We start from the raw sequence: 22,126 nt of genomic DNA, 5'->3' as shown, positions 1-22,126 counted from the left end.
AAATATTCAATTAATTCAACTAATATTCATTCATTCACAGAAAATAAGGCATAAATGTTGTATAATTTAATCCACTGGAGCCACAAACTAAAATAAATGATGTTTATTAATGTTTTCGCTTTGAAAAAGATTTAACAATTGAATTAAATGGGATCTATTAGTGTTAAAATATCATCATTTGTGATACTTCTTGAGCATCCAATAGTCTCCTGGATCACATTAGCACCTCAAATGGGGAAGAAAAAAATGGGGTCATCGTATTTCAACACACTTTATGTCTATTTCCATCCTGCGGCGGTGTAACGTGTCCCGTGCTGTCGCCACCTCTGATGCGCTCGGACACATGCTCGCCCCTCCGCCGTGACAAAAGGAGATCCCAGCAGAAGAAGAGGCTTTTTCACACTGTAGCTATTTAGTGTGATAATGGCGTTTGATAGGCAGGAAACAAACACCATTGTCACACTCCACAGCTCTGGAGGAGGCGGTTTGCAGCAGGTGGAGAGGATAAAACCAGCTGGGACGGGCCGACGGATGACCTGGAGGGAAATAAAAACAGAAAGTATGCATTCAGTGAGAGGAAAAGTGAGTGCTTTTAGTCCAGCTTTTTTAAAAAAACAGTAAAGTTAATAACTATTTTCGGCTTATCCAGTGTGTCCAAAGTCCACCCATGTCAAACTTTTACAGGTTGTGGGGACGAATGCAGCTGTAGCACCTCAAACATTTGTGAGAAAGAGCTTTCCAAAGCGAATTTTACTCAAATACAAGCTATTTCTACTTCCATAGTATGAAAATTTACTTCTAAAATCCCATCAGATGGCATAAGAAGTCTTAAAAGATCAATCTGAGTGATCCCTACTTACCATTGGTTTTGAGGTTTCTCCATATTCATGTCTCTGCTCTTGGCTCCTGGCGTCGGCGTAAACTTAGATTTAAGTCCAGCAGAGGATCCAGCAGCTGAAAGGATGGTGAGGGCATACGTGATACATTTGGGTCAGGAGCTGTCCTGTCCAAGCCTTTATGTAGACAGAGCCGAGTTAGGACAAACAGCCAGTTGCACATTAGTGATAAGCTACGAGGGAAGTATCGATCGACCCTGACCAGAAGAAAGGGTTGGAGGGAGGAGGAAGGGAAGGCCGGAATTTGACTGAACACGACAGTTTAGGAAAATTTTGAGTAACAAACGACATCAATTTGCACTTTGGGTTGTAGTGATGAGGAAAAGAGTCACAAATGATTAGTTATTTACAGATTAGCCATAAATTTATGTATTTGTAATTATGTATTACAAAAAGTGTATCCAATTTTGTTTAATAATGAGCCATTAGAAGTTATGTTTAGTAAATGAAAACTTTTATTTCTTTTTTTCCAGAAGATGCTTTCTAACGGTCAAAGCTATCACAGAATAAAAACGCAGGGACACAGTATCCTTTAAAAATTACGTATTTTTAAAGATATTTTAGAAATGAAGACAGGTTGGCTCTTGATTTTGTTTGTGACCAGATGGAAGGTACAAGGGCTTGATAAAATGTCCCCGGACTGGCCGGGTGGCTTTTATTTGCTCGTCCTTGGAGCTGATAACTCTTAGATTGCATGTGTGAATGAACTGAGGTCCCTTCACCACGCCACTCCATGCACACGCTAGCTAGACGGAAAGAGATTATGGTTAATTCATTTGTGTTCCAACACAGAAAAGTCATCAGCATGTGGAAAACCGTCCTACAGATGTATTAGAACGAACATAAAATAATTAATAAGTGACTTTAACAAGTATTAAACCATTCATAATTTAAAGAGATCAGGTAAGAAATCTGTTAGTGTAATAGTTCCTAATTAAAATTAAATTACAAAAAAAAATTACACAAAAAGCTAAATCGGTAAATAGTTCATTAATATTATTTAACTTCTACCAACTAACATCAAATTTGCTACTTAATCTCTGAAGAGCATTCCCTCCTCTCATGGTTTAAAAATATTTAGGAAAATTAAATCAAAGGGAAATTTCATTGATATTTTATGTTTGTTGAATCTTAGAATAACTAAAAAAGCAAAAAAAAAGGCAAAAATTAAGATGCAAAAATTCGAATGACATTTTTACATTTTATTTAACCTTAGAGTTATTTTCTCACTGGCCATTTCATTAGGTACACCTGTCCAACTGGTCATTAATGTACATTTCTAATCAGCCAATCACATGGCAGCAACGGTTGATGGTGCCAGACGAGCTGGACTGATTATTTCAGAAACTGCTGATCTAGATGGGTTTTCACCCATCTTTTGGTTTAATAACGAAGAATGGTCAGAATAAGAAAAAGTAGAAGCAGGAAATGTCTTCCTGATGACAGAGCGGACTCGGGGATGGACCGCCCACTCCTGCATCCTCAGCCTCACTTCTTCGTCGATGATGGATTTCAGGTAATCTGTCAGAAGTTTTTCAGACATATTCTTCTTCACCTTTCTACAAAGTCAAGGTCATCAGCTGAACTCTAGACAGTAGAACTGCTTCCTTCCTCTGAGGCCAATGAATGGTTGTATTAAGGGATTATTTTTCATCATGGCCTCTCTTTTTGACCCGTTTTTTCTTTTTTTTTTTGGCTAAGTAACTCCAATTCTCCTGCTTGCTGAACAGTTAGGCAATAAACTGTTTAAAACAGCATTATAATCAAGGGCTACATTTGCAAACACAATTAAAAGATTTTTTTAAATACAATTGATTTAAAACAAAGCACTATGTCATCATCCCTTTTATCAATCGTTTTAGACGACTTAAATTCTTTGTCATTTGATCTTAGAAACATCCGGTTAAAGTTCTGAAAACCATAATAATCAATGATTTCAACAACACAGTGAGAACTTTTGTTTTTATTGGACTGAAATTGTAAGAACCACAAAGAAATGCAGAAAACTGAAGAAATCTTAACCTGAAAACAATTTCTTTTGATTTAAAAAAAAACAATAACTTGAAGAGTCAGTCAGGAGTGTGAATTGTACAAACAGGAGCACATGGAAGGAAAATCTAGAGAAAAGTGAAGATTACAAAGTCATTTCTTTACCATTTCTATAGCAGCAGTCCAGATTTACAGTTTTCATATTGCACCAAGTGAGTGCTCTGAATGAAATACAAACAAAAAAAAAGAGTCACATTCAAGTAAATAAGATAAACATCAGGCAGCATGACCTCAGAGTGATCTATAAAGTGCCCTTTAGGTTCAGTGGTGTTAGAAAAGGAGAAAGAAGAACATAAAAAAGGAACACATCATCTTTGTAAGAAACGTGCTGCTTTATATTCAGTGGCGATCACAGCTTTTCTCTCAAACACTCACGCACACACGTACAGCTTCATTTTAATGCTGATCAATAATACTTTTGTTAAATGTAATACATACATATATTTATATATCATGAAAGGAACTTAAAATTATCTGTCTTTTCCAAAAAACAATTTACAGCATTATGAACAACACCAGGCATTAAGTAGTCGGAGTAACTGTCCCCGGTTTTAGTTTTTACCTTCACAACCTTTAGACCCCTTTACACTTAAATTAGTATGAAGTTAAAGCAAACACCAGGTACACTAGCATGCTGCTTTCAAAGCATTACAATAAAAAAAAAAAAAAATCCATCCTATCAAGCACATTTGCTATGACTGTAACAAACTATATGGATATCCTGCCAGACCTGCCAAAATAGTGACGCTGTTCATCAGTACAAATACACAAAGTACTTTCCTGTAAGATGATTAAAGAAAATAGTTTGACAAAACAATATCTATATACTCATATATTTGAAAACAAAAAGTTGAGGGACTGTTTGCTACCCCGTTCTTGAATTTTCCTTAGTGACTAAAGGCTGTGGTGGCAACATCTGATCAGGTAACCGACGAGGCTCACAGAAGGGTGTGGCCTATGTCCTGACATGGGATTGGCTAGCATTCCTAAGGTAATCTGGTGTTGGTCTAAAGATTTGAAAGAGCAGTTTCCATAGTGCCATTGCATTATTTTGAGAAGTAGTGCATGTAGGAGCCGGGTTAAGGCCATGCTAAAAACCCCTTCCTTTAAAGGGTGCTCAAACTCTGTGCTATAGTGAGAATTGAAATGCATCGGTGTTTTCCAGCACTGTAGATTTTCACAGGATGAGGGAGAAGGGACAGAACTGCGGTTTGTGAGGGCCAGCTCCTGTCATTCACTCAAAAGAGATTTCAGCTGAGCGTTTTCCCCTGGCAGTTTTGTGGAGTCACCTATCCGCACTGAAAAGATCTTAAAAAACAAAAAAATGTAGGCATATTGGCGGGACGAGTCACTGTACAGTCTCAGGCCACCATGCTGTAAAGGTGGTGCACGGTCAGGCATTAAAGAACAACATGCTCACGCAAAAACTGCTACAGCAGCTGACTTCTTCTCCCTGGGGCTTCAATGTTTTTGCTTGACACTAAGCTGATATTTAGTCTACCCCCTCGAACCCCTGAGCGTTCTCTACAGCCATGAGGAGTTTCTCTCTCAGGTCCTCGAATGATTCATAGGCAGGCAGATCCAAGCGGTTGAAACTGGAGAGAAACAGAATATCATATTACAAAAAACACATTTATAAGAAGTGAAATAAGAGAATTGTTTGCAGACTAACCATGTGTGAGCCCTTGGTAGTTTATCTGGTGTTCCCCACTGCTCAATAGTGAAGAGCTGCGGTCCATTAGAACCTGGAGAGAGTGTAAAAACGACTGAGAAAATGGTTTTGGTGCATCTACAATTACCTTCATTTAGCATCTACTGAGAGTAAAAACGTCATTTTCTCATACATTCAGACATCAAAGGGTTAAAGTCTATTTTCATATCATAGATTGTGTTTAAAAGCTTCAAAATAAAATAGTTGCAGCTATAGTGGTGCATTATATTGCCGTGTCGCAGATTTGTTTTTGCACAATTTTGCAAGCTTTTTTTTAAAAGGTGTATTTATACACCCCAAAAAGAGGGGGTGCATCCAGTCACCCCCACACCAACGAAGATGAGGGTGGAGTGGTAGCCCCCATAATACCCCCACAGGATGGCAGAAGGGGAAATCCGCTTTTTACGGTTACTTTTAGACAGTTACCCTCAAGATAAACAAGGAACAGTTGTATACATAAAAAATTACATCTGATACACGTATTTATCTTGAGGTTTGTGGGGAAAAATAAATCACAATAGTTGATAAATTCGAATTTCAGGAGAGGAATTTTCAACGCTGCCCATCTGCATAACCATATGTGATGAAGCCAGCATTATGGTGTGATGGTTATACCGTAAAGCTCTGCAAAGCCGTTCATGGGAACCCGGGATGTTCCTGTAACAAACTGAAGGAGTCGGATTCTCTTCTCGGCATCCATCAGCAGGACGACCTAAAAACACAAAACGTCATTTATTTCTGAACATCTTTCAAACGGATCTGAAACAAAACAAAAAGTCTCCCTTTAAGATGAGTCTTTCTTATTTTCTCTCTGCCTTATTATGGTGCGCATACATGTTATAGGATATAGATTTGAAGGCTGGTTTAATGATAGTCGGTGGGCAAGAAAATCCGTTATAATCGTCAAACATTTGACTTTAAATACAATTCTCTTCAAAGCGCCACCTTCAGATCACTTAAGAGCCTCTCATGAACGGAGTTTATGACGTGCATAAAACACATCAACTTCTAGCTTTAAAGTATTTGTAGTTAATTAAAGTAAAACCCTAAAACCAATTTTAACCCTCTTATTCTCTTATTCAAAAATGTTCTTCTTATCAACACCTTTTACTTTGCTTTAGTTGTGAAATGCAACCAAATAAAAGGTAACAGAAAAGGTTCAACTCAAGTTTGGGTGAGTTTAAAACATAACGGCTAAAGTTTCCCAACAGAACCACGTGGAAGTGAATTGGGTCACTGTGTTCTACTGAGAGTCAAGAACTAGCAGCTCACATTCAAACTGAAGTGTTTTCAATGTGTGTCAATGCCCAAGTGGAGATAATAGGCAGTGTAGGTAACAGTTTAGGTTCTTTCATCAGAGCAAACAAGTCTGTGTGTCCAAACAGACTTTGATCTTCAAAAATGAGGCCAGTAAACCTTCCATGAGTCAGATGGACAAAACGGCAGGAACTTTCATCCTGAAGCAGCAGCTGCTTACCAATCTGGTAGAAACTAAATGTCAAAATGTCTAAAGGCGGATGAGATGTTTTTGGACATTAGCCTGCTGCATGTGGCATGCATGTTTATGGATACATGGATTTATGACTCAATGATATTTAGATGCAACAGACCTTCCAGAACCACTGAATAACCGGATGGTTGGGGCAGTAGCCGTTCTTGTAAACAGTGTGTTGTCTCCAGTCGTTGACGTCAACATCGCCCAGACCGCACATGAGCAGCTACACAAAAACACAATTCTGACATTGTAGCAAATAGATACCAAAACTTAATATGGAAGTGTATGTTTTATCAATGTTTGACTTTAAATTCATATTTAATCCAGTCTTGTATCATTTAGAAACTATAAAGAATAAAACAAATGATAAAAAACAAATCTGCATCTTTATTTTAAGGAAAAATACACAGATCAGCTTATTTTTCATGTTTACCTAATAAAATAACACAAAAAATTTATATATTTGCTATAAATTCCCTATTCAAATAAACTTTCAGCAGAACACTCATACCTCCAACTCGTTTTCATCAAAGATCTTGATCAGATCTATCTGAATGAGCTCAGTGAAACCCTGGAAATGAAATTAAAACAGCAAAATGACAAAAAAGTTGAAGAAGAGTAAAAATAGTTGGTATTGGACCAATATAAATCCAACTTTTATTGGGCAACATTTGTGAATGGATTTAAGAAACACTGCCCTCTTGTGGGAGTAGTTATTAGTGCAGATATGTACCTCCAAGAATGCATTCATCTGCTTCTGGACCCGGTTGACGAATCTCCACTGGATTACCAGACTGAAAAAAGAAAAAAAAAGTTATTTTTCTAAAACAGATGAGCTGATTTTTCCATAAAGAAATGGTTAAACATACTCAATATATTCCTTCTTGTTGTCGTTGGTAACCACCAGCTCTGAGCCACTGGGCTTCAAGTCCACCTGGTAGGTCTAAGAGAAGCAAAACAGTTAATCTGTAAAGTTCAAATGTCTTTTTGTCAAAAATACAGATTTCAGGTCTGCACACCTGTCCGAAGTTGTCCTCGTCTATACAAAACCTCAGGTCCAGCTCAGTGGGATCGTTCTCCAGAATCCACTTCAGAGAGTTGTAGTATTCACTGTCCTGCAGGCGTTAGACACAAACATCTTTTACTCCAACATTCTTCACATTTCAAAGTGTCACAAATCATTCAAACCAAGTGATTCAAGAGTTGCTCACTGGTTACACAACAAGCACAAGAACTGACCAAAGTTTCTGGTCATCTCATCGTTTCCTACAGTGCTAAAAATGTATTTTAACAAGATAAAAATGATCTGTCTTTCCAATATTTTTTTACATTATGCTTAAGTAAACATATTTTGTCTGCCAGACTTTAGAGGATTTTCTTTTGAAGCCAGAATGGTTAAAAAATAAATTAAATGGAGCACATCAGACTGAGGAAGTAAGTCGCACTCATTAAAGGCAAAACGAATGTGGAGAACGGGTCCAAAGACATTTGAGTGAGATCGTACCACAGACTCCATATCTTTCAGGGAGATCGATTTTCCCAGCATCATCTTGTAGAACGGCCGAATGAAAAAACCTGCAACAAGATACAGTCAAACCGTCATAAGCAACACTGTTTAGGGGGGGAGGTCAAATAAAATATGATATAGCAAATAAACTCAATGATAAGTAAGAAGCTTAAATCACGAAAGTTTAAAGAATAAGACAAGAAAATAATTAAATTATTTTAAAATGTTAAAATAAATAAGATTTTATTCTTTTTCAACCTACATTAACTGTTTTATATTCTCTGCTTCCACATTATCAACCATATATATATATATATATATATATATATATATACACACACACATTAGAGGTGTGTACTGACAGGAATCTGGTGATAACATATGTATTGTAATAGACCATGCCAGAACTATTTTTCACTTTTTTTTTTTTTTTTTTTTAAAGGAGTATGATTTAGAAAAAAACTAAAAAAAAAAATTGATATGCTGAAGGACGCTCACAAATAATTAATTAAATATTATCTTGTCAGCATTATAAATCGATACAAGACTCACCAAATGAAATATCACGATATATCACCAAGTTGATTTCTCCCTACACGCCTAATATATATATATATTTAATTCTTTAATATTTCCTGACATGTGAAACTTCTTTATATCATAATTGTTCAGTACATATATTTATTGATAAAAAAGCTGCATTAAAGATTGCCCATTGAATGGAACAACCTACCGTCAAGAAGCTTTCCGTGAAACACGGCCATGCCTGCTACTCGCCCAATAAACTTGAAATAAGACAGGTGGTCTTCATTGCACAGACCGGAGTTGGGGTTAATCTGGAGAGTGTAGTTATCCCTGAATTTACAAAAAAGAGGAGAAAAACAATGAAAGATTTATCAGCTTTGGTCATCCAGTTTCCCAAAGGGGCTGAAAACCTCATTTAGGTGTTAGAACTCCTTGTTGACAGAAGCTCACAGCAATTTTATGACTCAATGAAGTCAAGCTAAGCACAATGGCAGCATTTTCTTTTTATTTTTTTTCCCACTTTTTGTACAAAATGAATAAATGCAATATTTTTTTTCTGATGTTAAATAATTCCCAGTGGTCTTTTAATAATTATCATGCAGTTTTTAGCCAAAATCAAAAAAAAACTTGTCATACTTTCATTGAAATGGGTCTTTAAGTATCTATCATTTTGGATTAAGACTAATAAAGAAGCAAACAAATTGCTTTCACAATAAGCTACGTGGGAAAGGTCTGTTACAGGATGACTTTTTGAATTAGAGGAAAACTTAATCAAAGTAAGGGGAAATATTCACAGCTCCCACGGGGGAAACAGAGCGGCGCCACCTGACAGACGAGGTCAGGCAGGCGTACAGGACGGGAAAGAAGTTTTCATCAACCAAGAACACTTTGTGTCTGACTTTGCTCTGTGTCACATCCTGTTCAACAGCTTAAGAGTATAAATCTCTTTTATGTGCATAGCAAAAATAGAGAAGCTTACGTGGCAGAGTACTCAAACAAGCCGTAGTACGGATTGAACATCTCCTTGGATAAGAGAAAGAACCACTCTCTGGCCACACCGCCGTAGTCCAGCCCCTTCTCGGACTCAAACTCAATCCACAGGCGAGCCTTCAGAACATCTGGTCTTTTTAAGGACATGATCCGACGATACGACTCCTCGAAGATGTTGTTTCTGTGAAGCTTCATCTCAAACCGATTGGGAATGTCAGCCTAATCACAGGAGACATAATAGTAAAAAGTAAATTTATCAAGGTTCTTTCTATTGGTTGTTAGTTACACTCAATGTGACTCAAGCTGCATTATTGAAGCTGATTTACCGCCGTATGATTTCACACAGTGTAGGACTTTTGTATTTCACAATTGTGCTACTTTTCTAAAAGAATTTGTCATGGAAACAAAAATGTAGATTCATATTCTATGGATAAGTGCTATTTTTAGATCTTATGAGGATTTATAAAGAAGATCTAACTTGTATTAATATCGTATTCCGTTTTTTGTTCACATTTTGGTCCAAAATAAGTCATTTCCAATTATTACACTAGTTTATTGTCACTGTTCTCAAATAAACTACAAATTATTGTTGTACTGTTTATTCCAACTATATAATTTTTTCTGCTTAATTGTTTTAACTATTTTCTTGTGATTATGGCTTTTGGCCCCATTCCCCATTAAAAAGAAAGAAATCTGATCTCAATGGGATTTCCTGGTAACATTATAGTTAAATAAAAAAGTAGATGAATAAAGTACATAAAAACTCAAAAAATGCAAAAAATATGCTTAGTACTAGCAAAAAGATAACATTCAATTATAAGGTATTTAATCTAACGGTAAGCTTTTTATTTATTTATTTTTTACCTTTTCGAATGGTTGTGTGGGACTCTGCTTCTAAATTTTATTATTTTAGTAACTAAAAATGACTTGCTGAATGGACAAATACTACTTTCTGTCATTTTAAGATTTGTGTTCTTTTCCTATCTTATGGCTTTTAATTTAATAAAATATGTAGTTTCTGAGCATCAATCAAGTGAAAACAAGTACAAGAAATCTGAATTGATTTATTTGGTAATTTTTTCAATTAAGCCTTGTAGAAGAAAAATCACAATTGTGGAGGAAAGGTTAAAAAAATGAAAATAAATAAATTCCTTCTTACCGGTTTCTTTAACTTCTTCCTGAAGTAATCATATTTCTGCTTAAACTCTCTGGAGTACGGTACAGCCTGTACAGATGACATCATTTATTACACATACACATTTTATTAAAGTCAGTAAAACTAATGACATTTTAACATGTGGAGAAATGACAGAGCGTCCTGCGTAAGAATCTGAGCTGCTACATTTTCCCTTGGACATGCTAGGACAATACATAACAGCTGCGGGGACAAAGTGATCCATCTGTGGTGTAAGGACAAACTGAGAGTGATGATGGTGCTTGTTTGTAGCAGCGCCGCTCTGAGAGCTGAGCAGCGTAGCGACATGCAAGCACTTGTACAACAAAGGCTGTGTATAAATAAAGCCACTCACCGGCCCTGTGATAGCTGGACTCTGCAGACGAGGATCCTCCCACTGTGTGGTCTTTGTATCTGGACAGAATGAAACATAATCATTTCCTTAAGATTTGGAAAAGTCAAACGTAAGGAATTCTTTAGAGAAAAGCTTTGCTTTACTGACACCAAATAACTTGCAAGAAGAAGGAAAAATATTAGGGGTAGGTATCGATAATTTCCAGAAACGATTCGATTTACAAGACTCTGAATCGATTCGATTCCGATTTTTTTTCAATTCTTTTGATCCTCTCAATTAAATTCCATTTTGAGTTTACACAGTAACATTTGTTTAGAAATACATTAATAATCTACTATATGCTTTGAATATATTTATATTATTCTGATTCAGTTCACACATTGTAATATGTATTACTGAAACAATGAGATTGTTAATAGCATACAGTGTTACATGGATTCTCTAAAGGAGAAGTTCTAACAAAAATGTTCAGATCATTCACATTGTAAACATTGTTCTGCTTCTCCTGGAGGGCCTTTCAGTTTGGCCACTAGGTGGCGATCGCACTATAGCAGCACACCTTATTCCACAAGAGGAAGAAGAAGAAAATATGAGCAAAAAAAAATCTGTTTTAGCCCACAAATGGTTACTTTAAAAAATATTTCCTTAAAAGAGTTTGGAAAATACATGCCTGTGAGTTTATAAAGATGTTAATTTAATCAGCAATGTATGCTTAGGTCGGCCGAGCGTTAGCATTAGCTGTCCTATGGGAAATTCCATTAAACACTAGCATCGAGCTAGCGGACTTTAGCTTGATGTGCGAAATTGATCTACACTTTTATTTCAGCTTAAATCGATTCAAATCAATAATCGATTTTGTCAACACAGCCCTAAAAAATGTAGCAGAGAAAGACTCTTCTTACTGTGATCGATGTAAAAGGTGCGTCCGTCTGTGTGAACTCGTTCTTCCCATCCGGGCTGAAAATTGAACAACAAAAAAAAGTGGGATTAATAGTCAAAAACATCAAAGGGAATCTTCTTAAATTCTAAATTCATCCGATCACTTTGTCCTTTTATAATAATTTAGTGTTCAGTTAAACTTGACTAAGCAGTAAATCAAATATTGGCAACACAGTAATACAGGCGAGGCAAGCTCAATCAGAAACCACAAAAGGAGATGACAGGATTTTCTGTCCTGTTGAGTCAGGACTGAAACATCAGCAAGGCAGGGGAACGACAACAACACGAGGTTTAATCACAACCACTGGCTCCCACCAGTACACCACCACTAACACGGTGACCACTCACCACAGTGTCACAGGCCACACACACTTGCCGGCAATCAAGCAAGTAAATAAAGAAAAAAAAGGAACTGAAACGGATTTAGATCGAAAGGATTGGAAAAAGGAACACAGTGTTACAAAAAAAATCTGTCAAACGGGGTGCGATCACAGTATGTAAGTGTTTCCAAGTGTTATGCTGCGGCATGAGAAGACACTGAACTGAAAAGCTGATCACACATGCGGCGCACATCTCCTAAATAACACTCGGAGCTGCTTTTCCTTCTTATGAAACCTCCCTCCTTCTTTCACTCCCCACTGCGCTTTATTAGTCCTTATGTTCTCCATCAGACCGTATTTAGCATTCTCCTCCTCCTCCTCCTCCCTCTGAGAAATCACCAACTCTCCAAACTTGTCTAACCTCAGATGCAAGTACAGATAAATGGAGCAGTCTGAGGAATCCCGGGGGGGAAGGATGGTGTGAAACTCCAAAATATTTGTGATTCAGAGGGGACAGCAGTGGTACAAGGAGGATGGTAACAGACAGACAGGAAATGGGGTGAAATACTTGAGGGTGGGATACAATCCATTCATGCCGGTCATGAGAGATAAAAAGAGAAGAGATAGAAAGAGCCAGTAAAATAAATAAATAAATAATAAACAACAAGTAACTAAAAACGCAAGGCCGTCTGCAAGCATTTGACCAGAACGGACTGGATCAGACAGGTATGAAGGCAAGCAGGTGGAGGGAGGCACCAACCAACCTCCTCTGGTAGGTTCTGCCAAACAGACATGGCCAGGTGTAGAAGAAGTAGCATACATTATGTCCATCAGAATGGAGAGAAAAAAAAAGAAATAAGGAAAGAGAGATACAAAGAACACACACACATGCACACACCACACAAGCCTGTGAGATGCACAAACCCATGACGTTTTGAGAAATTTTTAGATCTTCTACTGAAACTTCAAACTTCTGAAACTTCTTTTTCAAGTAAAAAAAAGTCAGTAAAGCTTCAGGAACTACAAAACACTAGGGGTGTGTATTGGCAAGAATGTGGTGATGCAATACGTATCGTGATCCTCGTCTGACAATACGAAACACCTCGCAATTTATCCCAAGACTGTGTCAGAACAATTCTCACTTTTTTCTTTTTTTTTAGAGTATGACTTAGAAAAAAAAACCGAGTCATACTGAATAGCAGTTTCTATCATGCCATTTCTCTTCCATCATTTTTGTTTATTTTTATTGCTGAACTTTTGTGCAAAATGTGTTTTCTTCTATGAAAGTTGAAACTGTTGTGCACTTTATAAAAATGTTTCCCATTTGTTACAATTCAGTTATTTGTTACTTGAAAAAATAAAGTCAGAAAAAACTAAGTAACGACATTTTTGTCATTTTTTTTTCAAAGAATAACTGAAAATATACTTTATTGTGGTATATTGTGATAAATATCGTTATTGTGATTTAAAATACTAAGTAGTACAAGTCTCATTACAGTAAAACCGTGAGGCTGACAGAACAAACGAGACTGAACATTTGACACAAGCTGGTTCTCGTGAGATCTTGTTGTTCTGGTGCGATAAAGTGTGCTGTGCAGTCAGAAATTTAAGTGGAAAACAAAAAGTAAGATGCTGAAGGACGCTCATACATAATTAATCATCATCTTGTCTGTAGTTTAACTGATACAAGAATCGCCAAATTAAATATCGCAATATATCATCAAATCGATTTTCCCTACACCACTACGAGCAATTTTAAAATCTCACTGACGGTTAGTTCAGTCGTGGTGATACATGGATGTGTAAGCTGCTAGAAAAGCATCATTCACAGAAACTCAATGTGTGGACTAATTTGGAACAACTGCATTAAAAAAATAATAAAAAAATATATATATTTAACATCTAGAGTTTATCAAATAACTTTAGACTTTTAACATACTTTAAACTTCTGTAACAAGACTAAGAAAGCAACATCCTTGTTTACAAATGCATAAATATTTAAGGATCCAAAACTTAAAAAGAGCAATTTAAAATAAAGGCTGCCAAAAGTCTGTTATGTTATGTTACAATTAAAAAAACATATCTTTGCCATCCACATTTTTTCATAGTAAACTCTTATCATAGTTTAAGTTACAAAAACAAGTGTCCACATATCATCACAATTTAAATGAGCAATGGCAGATATGAGCCTAAATAATAAGTGATTTAGTCAAGCATATATAAATCTGTCTACATCTTCACTTACAGGAAGAGGTCCAAGTTCCCCAGGATCCATTGAATTCTTATTCCTCATGTGGACTGGATATTTCAATCTGGGGTCTTCCTGTAAGGGAAATCATAAAAGTGAGTGAAGGAAAAAACAAATCTTTAAGAAACTAACCTAATAAACAAAGGATAAAATGCTAAAACAAGAATGTCATTGCTTTTATTTAGGTAAAAAGTTTAGTTGGTGCTCTTTAAAAACAAAAACGTCATAAAGATAATTTGTCTAAGAAACCCAACTTAAGCTTGAATCTGCAAAACAAACCTCCCACCACCAGATGTCACTATAAACTTGTGTAAAACTCAAAACCAGACTTTGACCTTCTTCCATTAATCCATCTAATAAATCCATCTATTTTTTAATCACATCTCCTTAAAGTTTAAATCAAATGCTCAGCATTTAAAAACAAAGTGTGTTGGCTAACCCAGGTGGTGGATCTGCTGTTGTGGTCAATGAAAAAGGGTCTTCCATTTGGGGCTATTCTCATCTCCCAGCCTGGAGGCAGGAAGCTCTGCTGGGTCTTGTGCTGGGATTTGGGGGAGCTGTAGGGGGACAGCTGAGGAGTCTGAGGATTGGAAAGAGTGTCCTTCACCGCCCTCCGTACCTGAATGTTGTTGGCTCCCTGGAGGCAAACGGAAGAGGAAAAGACGTTTTGTCAAAACAGCTAAATGAGAATCTTGTCAACTGTAATAACGTGAGACCTAAAAGTCATTGTTGCTTTCCTTTCTTGGTGAGAGAAAGAGATAATCAGTTACATTTAACATTTGCAAACGTTTATCTTTTTTAAAACAATGACATTTTTGACAACAACAGAAAAAAAAATATTGAGAAGTTTTACAGTTGAAAAAATATGCACATTTTAGAGCTTTTTCTACAACCTTACTCAAAATAATGATGGTTTCATTTGTGTGTTGCTGAATTCATTTTTGTTTTTGCCAAAAGTGATCATCACTGTCTGATTATTAAAAAAAAATGGAAAACATCCTCTTCCGGTGAAACTGATTTTTAACCTCCTACATAATTTAATTAAGAGATATATTAACCCTGTGATGACAAAGGAGTTATCTGCATAATTTGACAATCCAAAAAGGTCAAACTGAAAAGGTGAAATCTCAATGGTTTATCCAGAGAACCATGTGGCTCACACGTTAACCCCCTGTGCTGTCTGATTATTAATACTCCTTAACCACTGAGGCAGAGGTTGGCTTAATGAAAAGCATAACAGTGATGATGCTAAACCAAAACATTCTAGCAACCTGTGAAGATAATAGTTACAGCTCAACCAGTGTAGGTTACTCAATCAATGAGAACAAAATTCAAATATCTACTCTTTCCATGAGTCAAATTCAGTCAAAACTGTTAAAGCAACCACTATTAAGTAAATTCCCTTCACTCTAAAGCCTCGTTAGTTCAGGTAATGTGTTCATTTGTAAAAAAGTATTAGGTTTAAGGCATTCATGCTCCACTCCTCCTCACCAGCAAGTTACAATGCAGCATTAAAACAGAGTTTACCTTAAGAAAAAAAGAAAAAAAAAACAATTGTGAAAAAATTTCTAAAATACAAGACCATTGCTCACACTGAATGAGGCGGGGATCAAAAAGATGTGGACATCAGGGTTGGAAAGGGAGGCAAGCGGGAAGATTAGGTCACAGAGGTGTCTAATTCTCACCTCCAAGGGGGTGGAAAGGGTGACAGTAGGGGAGCTGAGACTACGAGGTCGTCGTACTTGGGGCTCATGGAGGTGGTTGTTGGAGATATTGGAAGAGGAGGAAGGGGTGGAAGCAGGTGTCAGGGCCGAGGCTCCTCCTGATGCTGCTACTGAGGTGCTGGCTCCATCTTCAGTCAGCTGTCAGTGAAAACAGGACTTCTGAAGTTAAGTGGGGGATTTAAAGTCATCTTCAAATTCTCAAACTGTTCGTCATTCTGCCAAAAGATGAGGTGGTATCATCTGGACACCAGCTTTTCTCTGGGGAATTTTTCCCTGAAATGTCAGAGGTAAATCTGATGATAAGCAAAAAGCAGCATCAACAATACAGATAAAGAGAAACCCCCGTCCACGTTTGAACAAAACAACAAGGGAATATACAAACAGGTGATGATGAACAAGCAAGACGCAGTTAGTATTACAGATAAAGAAGCAGATGAACTTCAAAGAGGACAGACATGAATCTAAACTCAGCCCCGTGATGCAGTCTCTGTAAACTCAGACTGAAAGACACAGCAGGACAGGTGGGAAGAACGGCGTTAAGGAGGGTAAAGGGGAGGAAGAGTGGCAGTTACAGATCCATGACAGGTTTTGGAAAGGTGTGATCAAAACAGAAATGCACTCCATCCTAATATAACAACAAAATGCTAGACAGGGAAGAAGTTGGCAGGAAGGTGGACAGAAATAAAACGCACAGAACAAACAACAAGCTTCTTCTTGCTGTCTAAACAGAAAAGCAACAGGGGGTGAAAGTACAAGGGGGTCCCACACACGGGTCAACTTGAAGACAGGCTCCAGTCCCATGCATAGTGCCAGCAAGACAGCCAGCCCTCGGACCTGCTGTACCTGCACAATTGGCCTAGTCCAAGTAGTGGTTCGGTTGTTATGGTTGACGTAATAAGTTCTTCCCTTGGCATCCTTCCTCTCCTCCCATCCGGGGGGCAAGCCGGGGGTGGTCAAGGTATAAGCTGCTGCCGAGGGGGACTGGCCAAAGTTGGAGAGAAAGCAAAGCAAAAACAACTCATCAGAATACACCGATGTGCTTTAAGACTTCTGGAAGGAATCTTTTGGGCAATCTAAAATCTTGCTGTTGAGGGGGAAAAAAACATGAATTATTGGATTAAATGTGTTTACTCCTCACCGCCTTCTTGTAACACAAGCAGTTCAGGTAAGACATAAAAAAACAAGCTTTACAGTTTATGAAAACTTATTTGACTACACATTAACTCAACCAATGCATGAACACAGAAGAAAACTCAAACTCAGATCGGCACAAAAACAAATACCACATTTGGAAAAGTACTATTTTGCCTAGAGAATGATTTACAATAAAAAAAAAAAACACAGGCAATAAAAAGATTACAAGAGAACAGCTCGTTGCTATGTGTGCAAGAGCACTGGAAACAATTCATGATGCAGCTCCAATAATACCTTAGCTTAAAGATTTTTGATTGAAAGTAAACCTGGAGAAAGCTAGCTCTCTGTACATCTCTGAAGTTATTCTAGCCCAAAATGTTAGACTGTTGTATTAGGGGAACTAAAGAAAAGGGAAAACACAGTGGTTCTAAATACTTGATGGAAAGGATGTGAAGCTGCTCTTTAGTCATTGACCGTATATGAGAACTGGACACATCCCAATCCAAATAGGAAGCACCTGCTGGTCCCAAGAAGCCAAAATACTCAGACTACTCTGTATGAGTCTAATCCAACTTTTATTAAAAATGAGTAAATTCCAATTGAGTATTTTGGTCACTTACTTCCTTACCAACAAACACGCAGAGGTTAGCGGGTATAACCTAACACTGCCTTCCTGCCACTGAATTTCGTTGGACTCAGAAATAAGTAATTTTCTATGTGTGACGTCACACTCACTCGGCCCTGTTCTCATATACAGTTAATGTTTCTAGCTAAGGACAATACGCTTATTGAGTTTATTTTTAAAGGGAATAGACTGAAAAATACTAAACAAGCCTAAAAGCGTCCAATAGATTCCATTAGAAACCCAAGCACATCAACATATTTGATCACGTGTAGGTAATAGGAGGTGATACGGGTTACATAAACTGAGATATTACCATAGGCTCCTCACCACCTGAGACTGTTTGAGCTCTTGATCGTCTGGTCTGCGAACTCTGCTGGTGGTAGACAACAGGGGGAACATGGTCTTTAGTTCACAGTATTTTAGCTTTTCAAAGCCAAAGTGGAAGTGAAGGGGCAAGGCTGCAGTGAGGGTTGAGTGAGGAGGAACTGGACAGACAACGAAGGGGAATTCATTCTTGAAGGGAAAGGAGAGGCAAAAAGAAGAGATTCTTTTCATTTTGGCCCAGAGAAGGAAAGTGCAGTAAACTTTGCAGACAGTGGCCTCAAACTCATAAGGGTAAGCCAGAAGATCTGTTTCGATTGGCTGAATAGTTAACACAAGGGGAAGATTTTTACACTTTTATTTCAAAAAGGGAAAAGTTTGTTGTAAGAACAGAGGCTCTCCAGCTGTAGTTGCCAAGTAAAAGAACGACACAGATCAGCTTCTTTAATCAGCAGCCAAAGCAGCTTCCTCAATTAAGCCAGAGAATAAAATTAAATCAAAGCCACAGAACACCAGACAGAGGAAATGGCTGTTTGGAAAAGCAATCAAAGAATTTAAGCAAATTACAGCTCTGACGGACAAGGTCTTTCAACAACAAAGTCCCACTTGAAACTAGACACTTTCAATAGAGTAGGTTAAACCAGGTGAAAGGATTTAATCAGGAGGACAAAACCTAATTTATAAACATCGGCGAAGTCTACATGACAGCATTTTAATAGAAAATAAATGAAAAACTTACTAATTATATAAATGATAAACACTAGAACAACGTTTTGGTCACTGCAAAGTGCTTAAGCATCTCATACCAAACAAAACTGAGAATCCACACTGAAACCAACAATTTCCCTACAGAGGCTAAAAAGTTCTGATTTTTGGTGTTTTCAGCCTCAGCTCCACAGGATATGTTCAAGTAGGGATGCAACAAATGATTTGGTTCAATGGTTTAAATGAGAATTGTTGCATCCCTACTTTCTAGTGATGTAAATTTGAAGAAAAATCTATTTTACTTATTTAGTGCATGGACTAAGATGGAAAAACACACCTGCAACCAGACCTACTCTAGCATAACAGTAAAGCTCATATTACAACACACTCTTACTGGTAAACAGGCCAGTACACAGTTTTAAAGTAAATAGTGCTTTAAGAATGTTCATAATGCGGTATATCCCACCCTTTTTGTCATATATTTGTGTTATATTTGTATACCAAGTTCAGGAGGTGTCCCATACAATCTCAGAGAATAAAACAATAAAAATCCTGGCAACAAATATCTCTATAAAAATAAAAAACAAGCTGCACCCAAAACTTTACTGCTGAGTTTCAGCTTTCAGAGATATCGGAGATACCCAGCTTTACTCAACTATGAATAAAAAGGTTCCCACCATTTTGCTAGACGGTTGTCAACATAAAAACCAAACGTCTATGGAAACCAAAAGAGACGTGTTTTCACACTTGGGAGGCTCAACAATAACACAGATGACAGATTTAAATTATCAAATAGATGAGCTCACTTGCATTTATAGTATGCTGACATTAGGTTAAAGAAAGTGTAACATTACATAAGAAAATCTGTGAAAAAGAAATAAAAATGCATTTTTAAGAAATGTGACAAAAACTTAACAAAATTGATGTTTTTTTTCCAGGCTAACTCCTAACTTAAATTAATAATGATAAACAATTGTCTTCTTTAACCCTTAAACCTGAAGCAAAACAATTTCTAAAGAAGATTTAATTGCACTTAAAATATAATTTTAATTGAGGGTTTTCACCACTTTTAAGCTTCATTAGTGCAGTTAAGCCTAAAGGAAGTTCCCATCTAAACTTTGTAAAAGTTTCATGCTATAACTTGGAACTGAGTGGAAAGTTTTAGGCGATCTTTATTGAAAATTTTGGTGATGATTTGACAAAACACATTTAAAAGAATTAAGACCACAGAAAGAAGTGTTGTGAAAAAAAGTTAATCAACTGTGAGTTTTAAAGTGGAGTGGGGAAATAGGGAAAGCAGATCAGGAACAAAGACTGCCAGGGAGGAAAAGTCATGTGTCACATGCAAAACAGAGGTCAAACATTTGCTACAAACCAAGCAAGTCAACAAGCAAGAAGATAGTCCAAACAGTCTTCAAGGTGATGGGAAATAAAGGCTGGAAAGGTGCAAAATAGTTTAGGTAATTCTAAAAATATATTGGTAAATACCATTAGAGGAGGAGCCTGGGCCTGATCACTGACGCCATCTGTCATACTTGAGGATCGGAGTCTGTTTGACAACTGGCTCTGTTCAAAATAAGACGATAGTGTTTTAGCAACACTTGATTTTTTTCATCTCATTGTAACTTAAGTTAGAGAATATTTCAGCCAGCAAGTCTCACCAGAGCAGAGCTGGGCCCTGGTACTTCCCCGTTGGCCTCAGAAGCGATGGACAGCCTCAGATTTAAATCGTTGGAGAAGTCCTGAGTAATGGGTGTAGGTGGATGTTGTGGTGTCAAAACAGCAGAAGGGCCAGGTAAAGATTGAGCCAGGCTGTCATTGGGATCCTCTTCTGTGATAAGCTCCCAGGACTAGATAGAGAACACAGAAACAACAATGTTTGGGTGATTTAGATAATTAAACCGTTGAAGCTCAAAGTCTATTTCTACTTTTTGTCCTACATTGTCCATGTCTCTGTGCTCTAAGTGCTCATTCTCCAGGTCTTCACTGATGTGGCGCCTCGCACGGAAAACACGGTGAGCTTCCTGGTGGATCTGCCGCTGCTGATTGTCACTTTCAATTTCTGAGATAACATCCCTGTGAAGAAAAAAGTACTATTAAGGGTTAACCAAGATGTGTTTACATAAATATGAAATAAAGCCAGCTGTTATTTTTGCTTTGGGGTGTAGGGAAAAAAAATCTATTTCTGTGATATATCACGATGTTTCATTTGGCGGTACTTGTATTGATTTAAAATACTGACATTTAACTGATTAATACACCATGAATTTGCTTGGGTAAAAGAAACTTCTAAATGAGATACAGTTACAGTGCATAGCATTGTAAAACATTTTCCAAGTCATACTCAATGAAATATAATGAAAGTTTTTTCTGGTACGGTTTTGGGATATATCGCAATACATATCGTATTGCAAGCCAGGTATCCAATACGTATTGTATCGCCAGGCTCTTGCAAATACACACTCTTATTATCAACAGCTAGAGTTACATTTAATCATGAATGACAATGTTTTCATCTAAATTTTAGTTTTAATAGACATTCCTATGTATAACTGGCTTTCAATTAAGAGTTTGTCAAAATATCGATATTGCGATTTATCACAACATTTAGTCCTGTGAATGATTCTCTGTGGGTTCTCAACAAGTATTGATCTTTTATTTTTATGAGATGAGGATGTAATATTTGTCATCCTTTGGTGAGACATTCCTTCGGAGGTAGATAGGGCGCATGTTGCAAGTCTGGCTGTCGCGAGCACCAATATGCCTGGCAGCTATTTGAATTATTCAATCTTGGTTCTGTTGTTTACAACAATTTTGTACTACGAACACTGCTGTTCATGTTTACTATTGTTAACACTGAATTTTACAGATAATTCCATTTCAGTTGGTGTCGATACTTGCCAAAGACATAGTATTACTGATTTCAGCAATGTTGCATAAAAGTGTCTATTATCTGTTGCATAAAATAAGATGCAAGTTGTTAATTATGATTGTGCTCAAGCTAAAAAAATAAATGGGGATATTTTCTTTAAAAACATGTATTCTTCTATATAATGCGAGTTATTAGAGATGTTGTTAGAGATGCATATTTTAAATTCTGTGTGCTTTACATTTAAATGTGTGCTTTTTTTTAAAGAAATTTTATTAAATCTAGACTTTTATCAAGAGTTTCTACAACAGTGCCTGGTTTAGTCTACACCTTGACTTTTTGTGCCCAGTCATTCACTGGACAGACTTAAAACAGCCCAAACTGCAATGTTAAGCTGAATCTTAGGTCTACAAAAGGTTAACAGAAAAATCTGAGTTCTTTTCTTGGAAACAACATTTCGAGGAAAAGCTTGCGACACCAACAAGCTGACAAATTTTCCCTTGTGTTTTCAGCCAAGTTAAGGTGTTTAGTACCCAGTT

General features: G+C 37.1%; 1 protein-coding gene and 1 long non-coding RNA gene across 10 annotated transcripts in view; both read right to left on the bottom strand.

Annotated features, from left to right (window-relative positions):
- Positions 1 to 88: 88 nt before the first annotated feature.
- LOC112162746 lies at positions 89 to 1,199 on the bottom strand. Its single transcript, XR_002922145.2, has 2 exons — positions 861 to 1,199; positions 89 to 536 (listed from the first exon to the last, which is right to left on the bottom strand). It is a non-coding gene; the product is annotated as an uncharacterized LOC112162746 (long non-coding RNA).
- A 1,644-nt stretch (positions 1,200 to 2,843) lies between these two features.
- nedd4l (NEDD4 like E3 ubiquitin protein ligase) overlaps positions 2,844 to 22,126 on the bottom strand; it is a 42,666-nt gene continuing 23,383 nt past the window's right edge. For 3 of the 9 annotated variants that reach the window (XM_024299054.2, XM_024299055.2, XM_024299049.2), the window contains 23 exons: positions 20,659 to 20,794; positions 20,380 to 20,568; positions 20,207 to 20,284; positions 18,006 to 18,065; positions 16,777 to 16,914; positions 15,895 to 16,071; positions 14,649 to 14,846; positions 14,207 to 14,284; positions 12,726 to 12,740; positions 11,605 to 11,659; positions 10,703 to 10,761; positions 10,333 to 10,398; positions 9,163 to 9,392; positions 8,392 to 8,513; positions 7,656 to 7,726; positions 7,171 to 7,266; positions 7,021 to 7,094; positions 6,885 to 6,945; positions 6,663 to 6,722; positions 6,267 to 6,374; positions 5,272 to 5,368; positions 4,618 to 4,690; positions 2,844 to 4,540 (listed from right to left, as the gene is read on the bottom strand). In XM_024299054.2, coding sequence (XP_024154822.1) covers positions 4,438 to 4,540; positions 4,618 to 4,690; positions 5,272 to 5,368; positions 6,267 to 6,374; positions 6,663 to 6,722; positions 6,885 to 6,945; positions 7,021 to 7,094; positions 7,171 to 7,266; positions 7,656 to 7,726; positions 8,392 to 8,513; positions 9,163 to 9,392; positions 10,333 to 10,398; positions 10,703 to 10,761; positions 11,605 to 11,659; positions 12,726 to 12,740; positions 14,207 to 14,284; positions 14,649 to 14,846; positions 15,895 to 16,071; positions 16,777 to 16,914; positions 18,006 to 18,065; positions 20,207 to 20,284; positions 20,380 to 20,568; positions 20,659 to 20,794 — 2,344 coding nt within the window. In that variant the 3' untranslated portion in view covers positions 2,844 to 4,437. The remainder of the gene's footprint in view (positions 4,541 to 4,617; positions 4,691 to 5,271; positions 5,369 to 6,266; positions 6,375 to 6,662; positions 6,723 to 6,884; positions 6,946 to 7,020; positions 7,095 to 7,170; positions 7,267 to 7,655; positions 7,727 to 8,391; positions 8,514 to 9,162; positions 9,393 to 10,332; positions 10,399 to 10,702; positions 10,762 to 11,604; positions 11,660 to 12,725; positions 12,741 to 14,206; positions 14,285 to 14,648; positions 14,847 to 15,894; positions 16,072 to 16,776; positions 16,915 to 18,005; positions 18,066 to 20,206; positions 20,285 to 20,379; positions 20,569 to 20,658; positions 20,795 to 22,126) is intronic. The other 6 variants (XM_024299056.2, XM_024299051.2, XM_024299050.2 and 3 more) reach the window with 5 other exon arrangements.

This window comes from Oryzias melastigma, linkage group LG12 (genome assembly GCF_002922805.2).
Source record: "Oryzias melastigma strain HK-1 linkage group LG12, ASM292280v2, whole genome shotgun sequence".
Taxonomy (NCBI): domain Eukaryota; kingdom Metazoa; phylum Chordata; class Actinopteri; order Beloniformes; family Adrianichthyidae; genus Oryzias; species Oryzias melastigma.
Note: the sequence above shows the minus strand (reverse complement) of the source record. Positions and strands in the feature narration are given on the sequence as shown.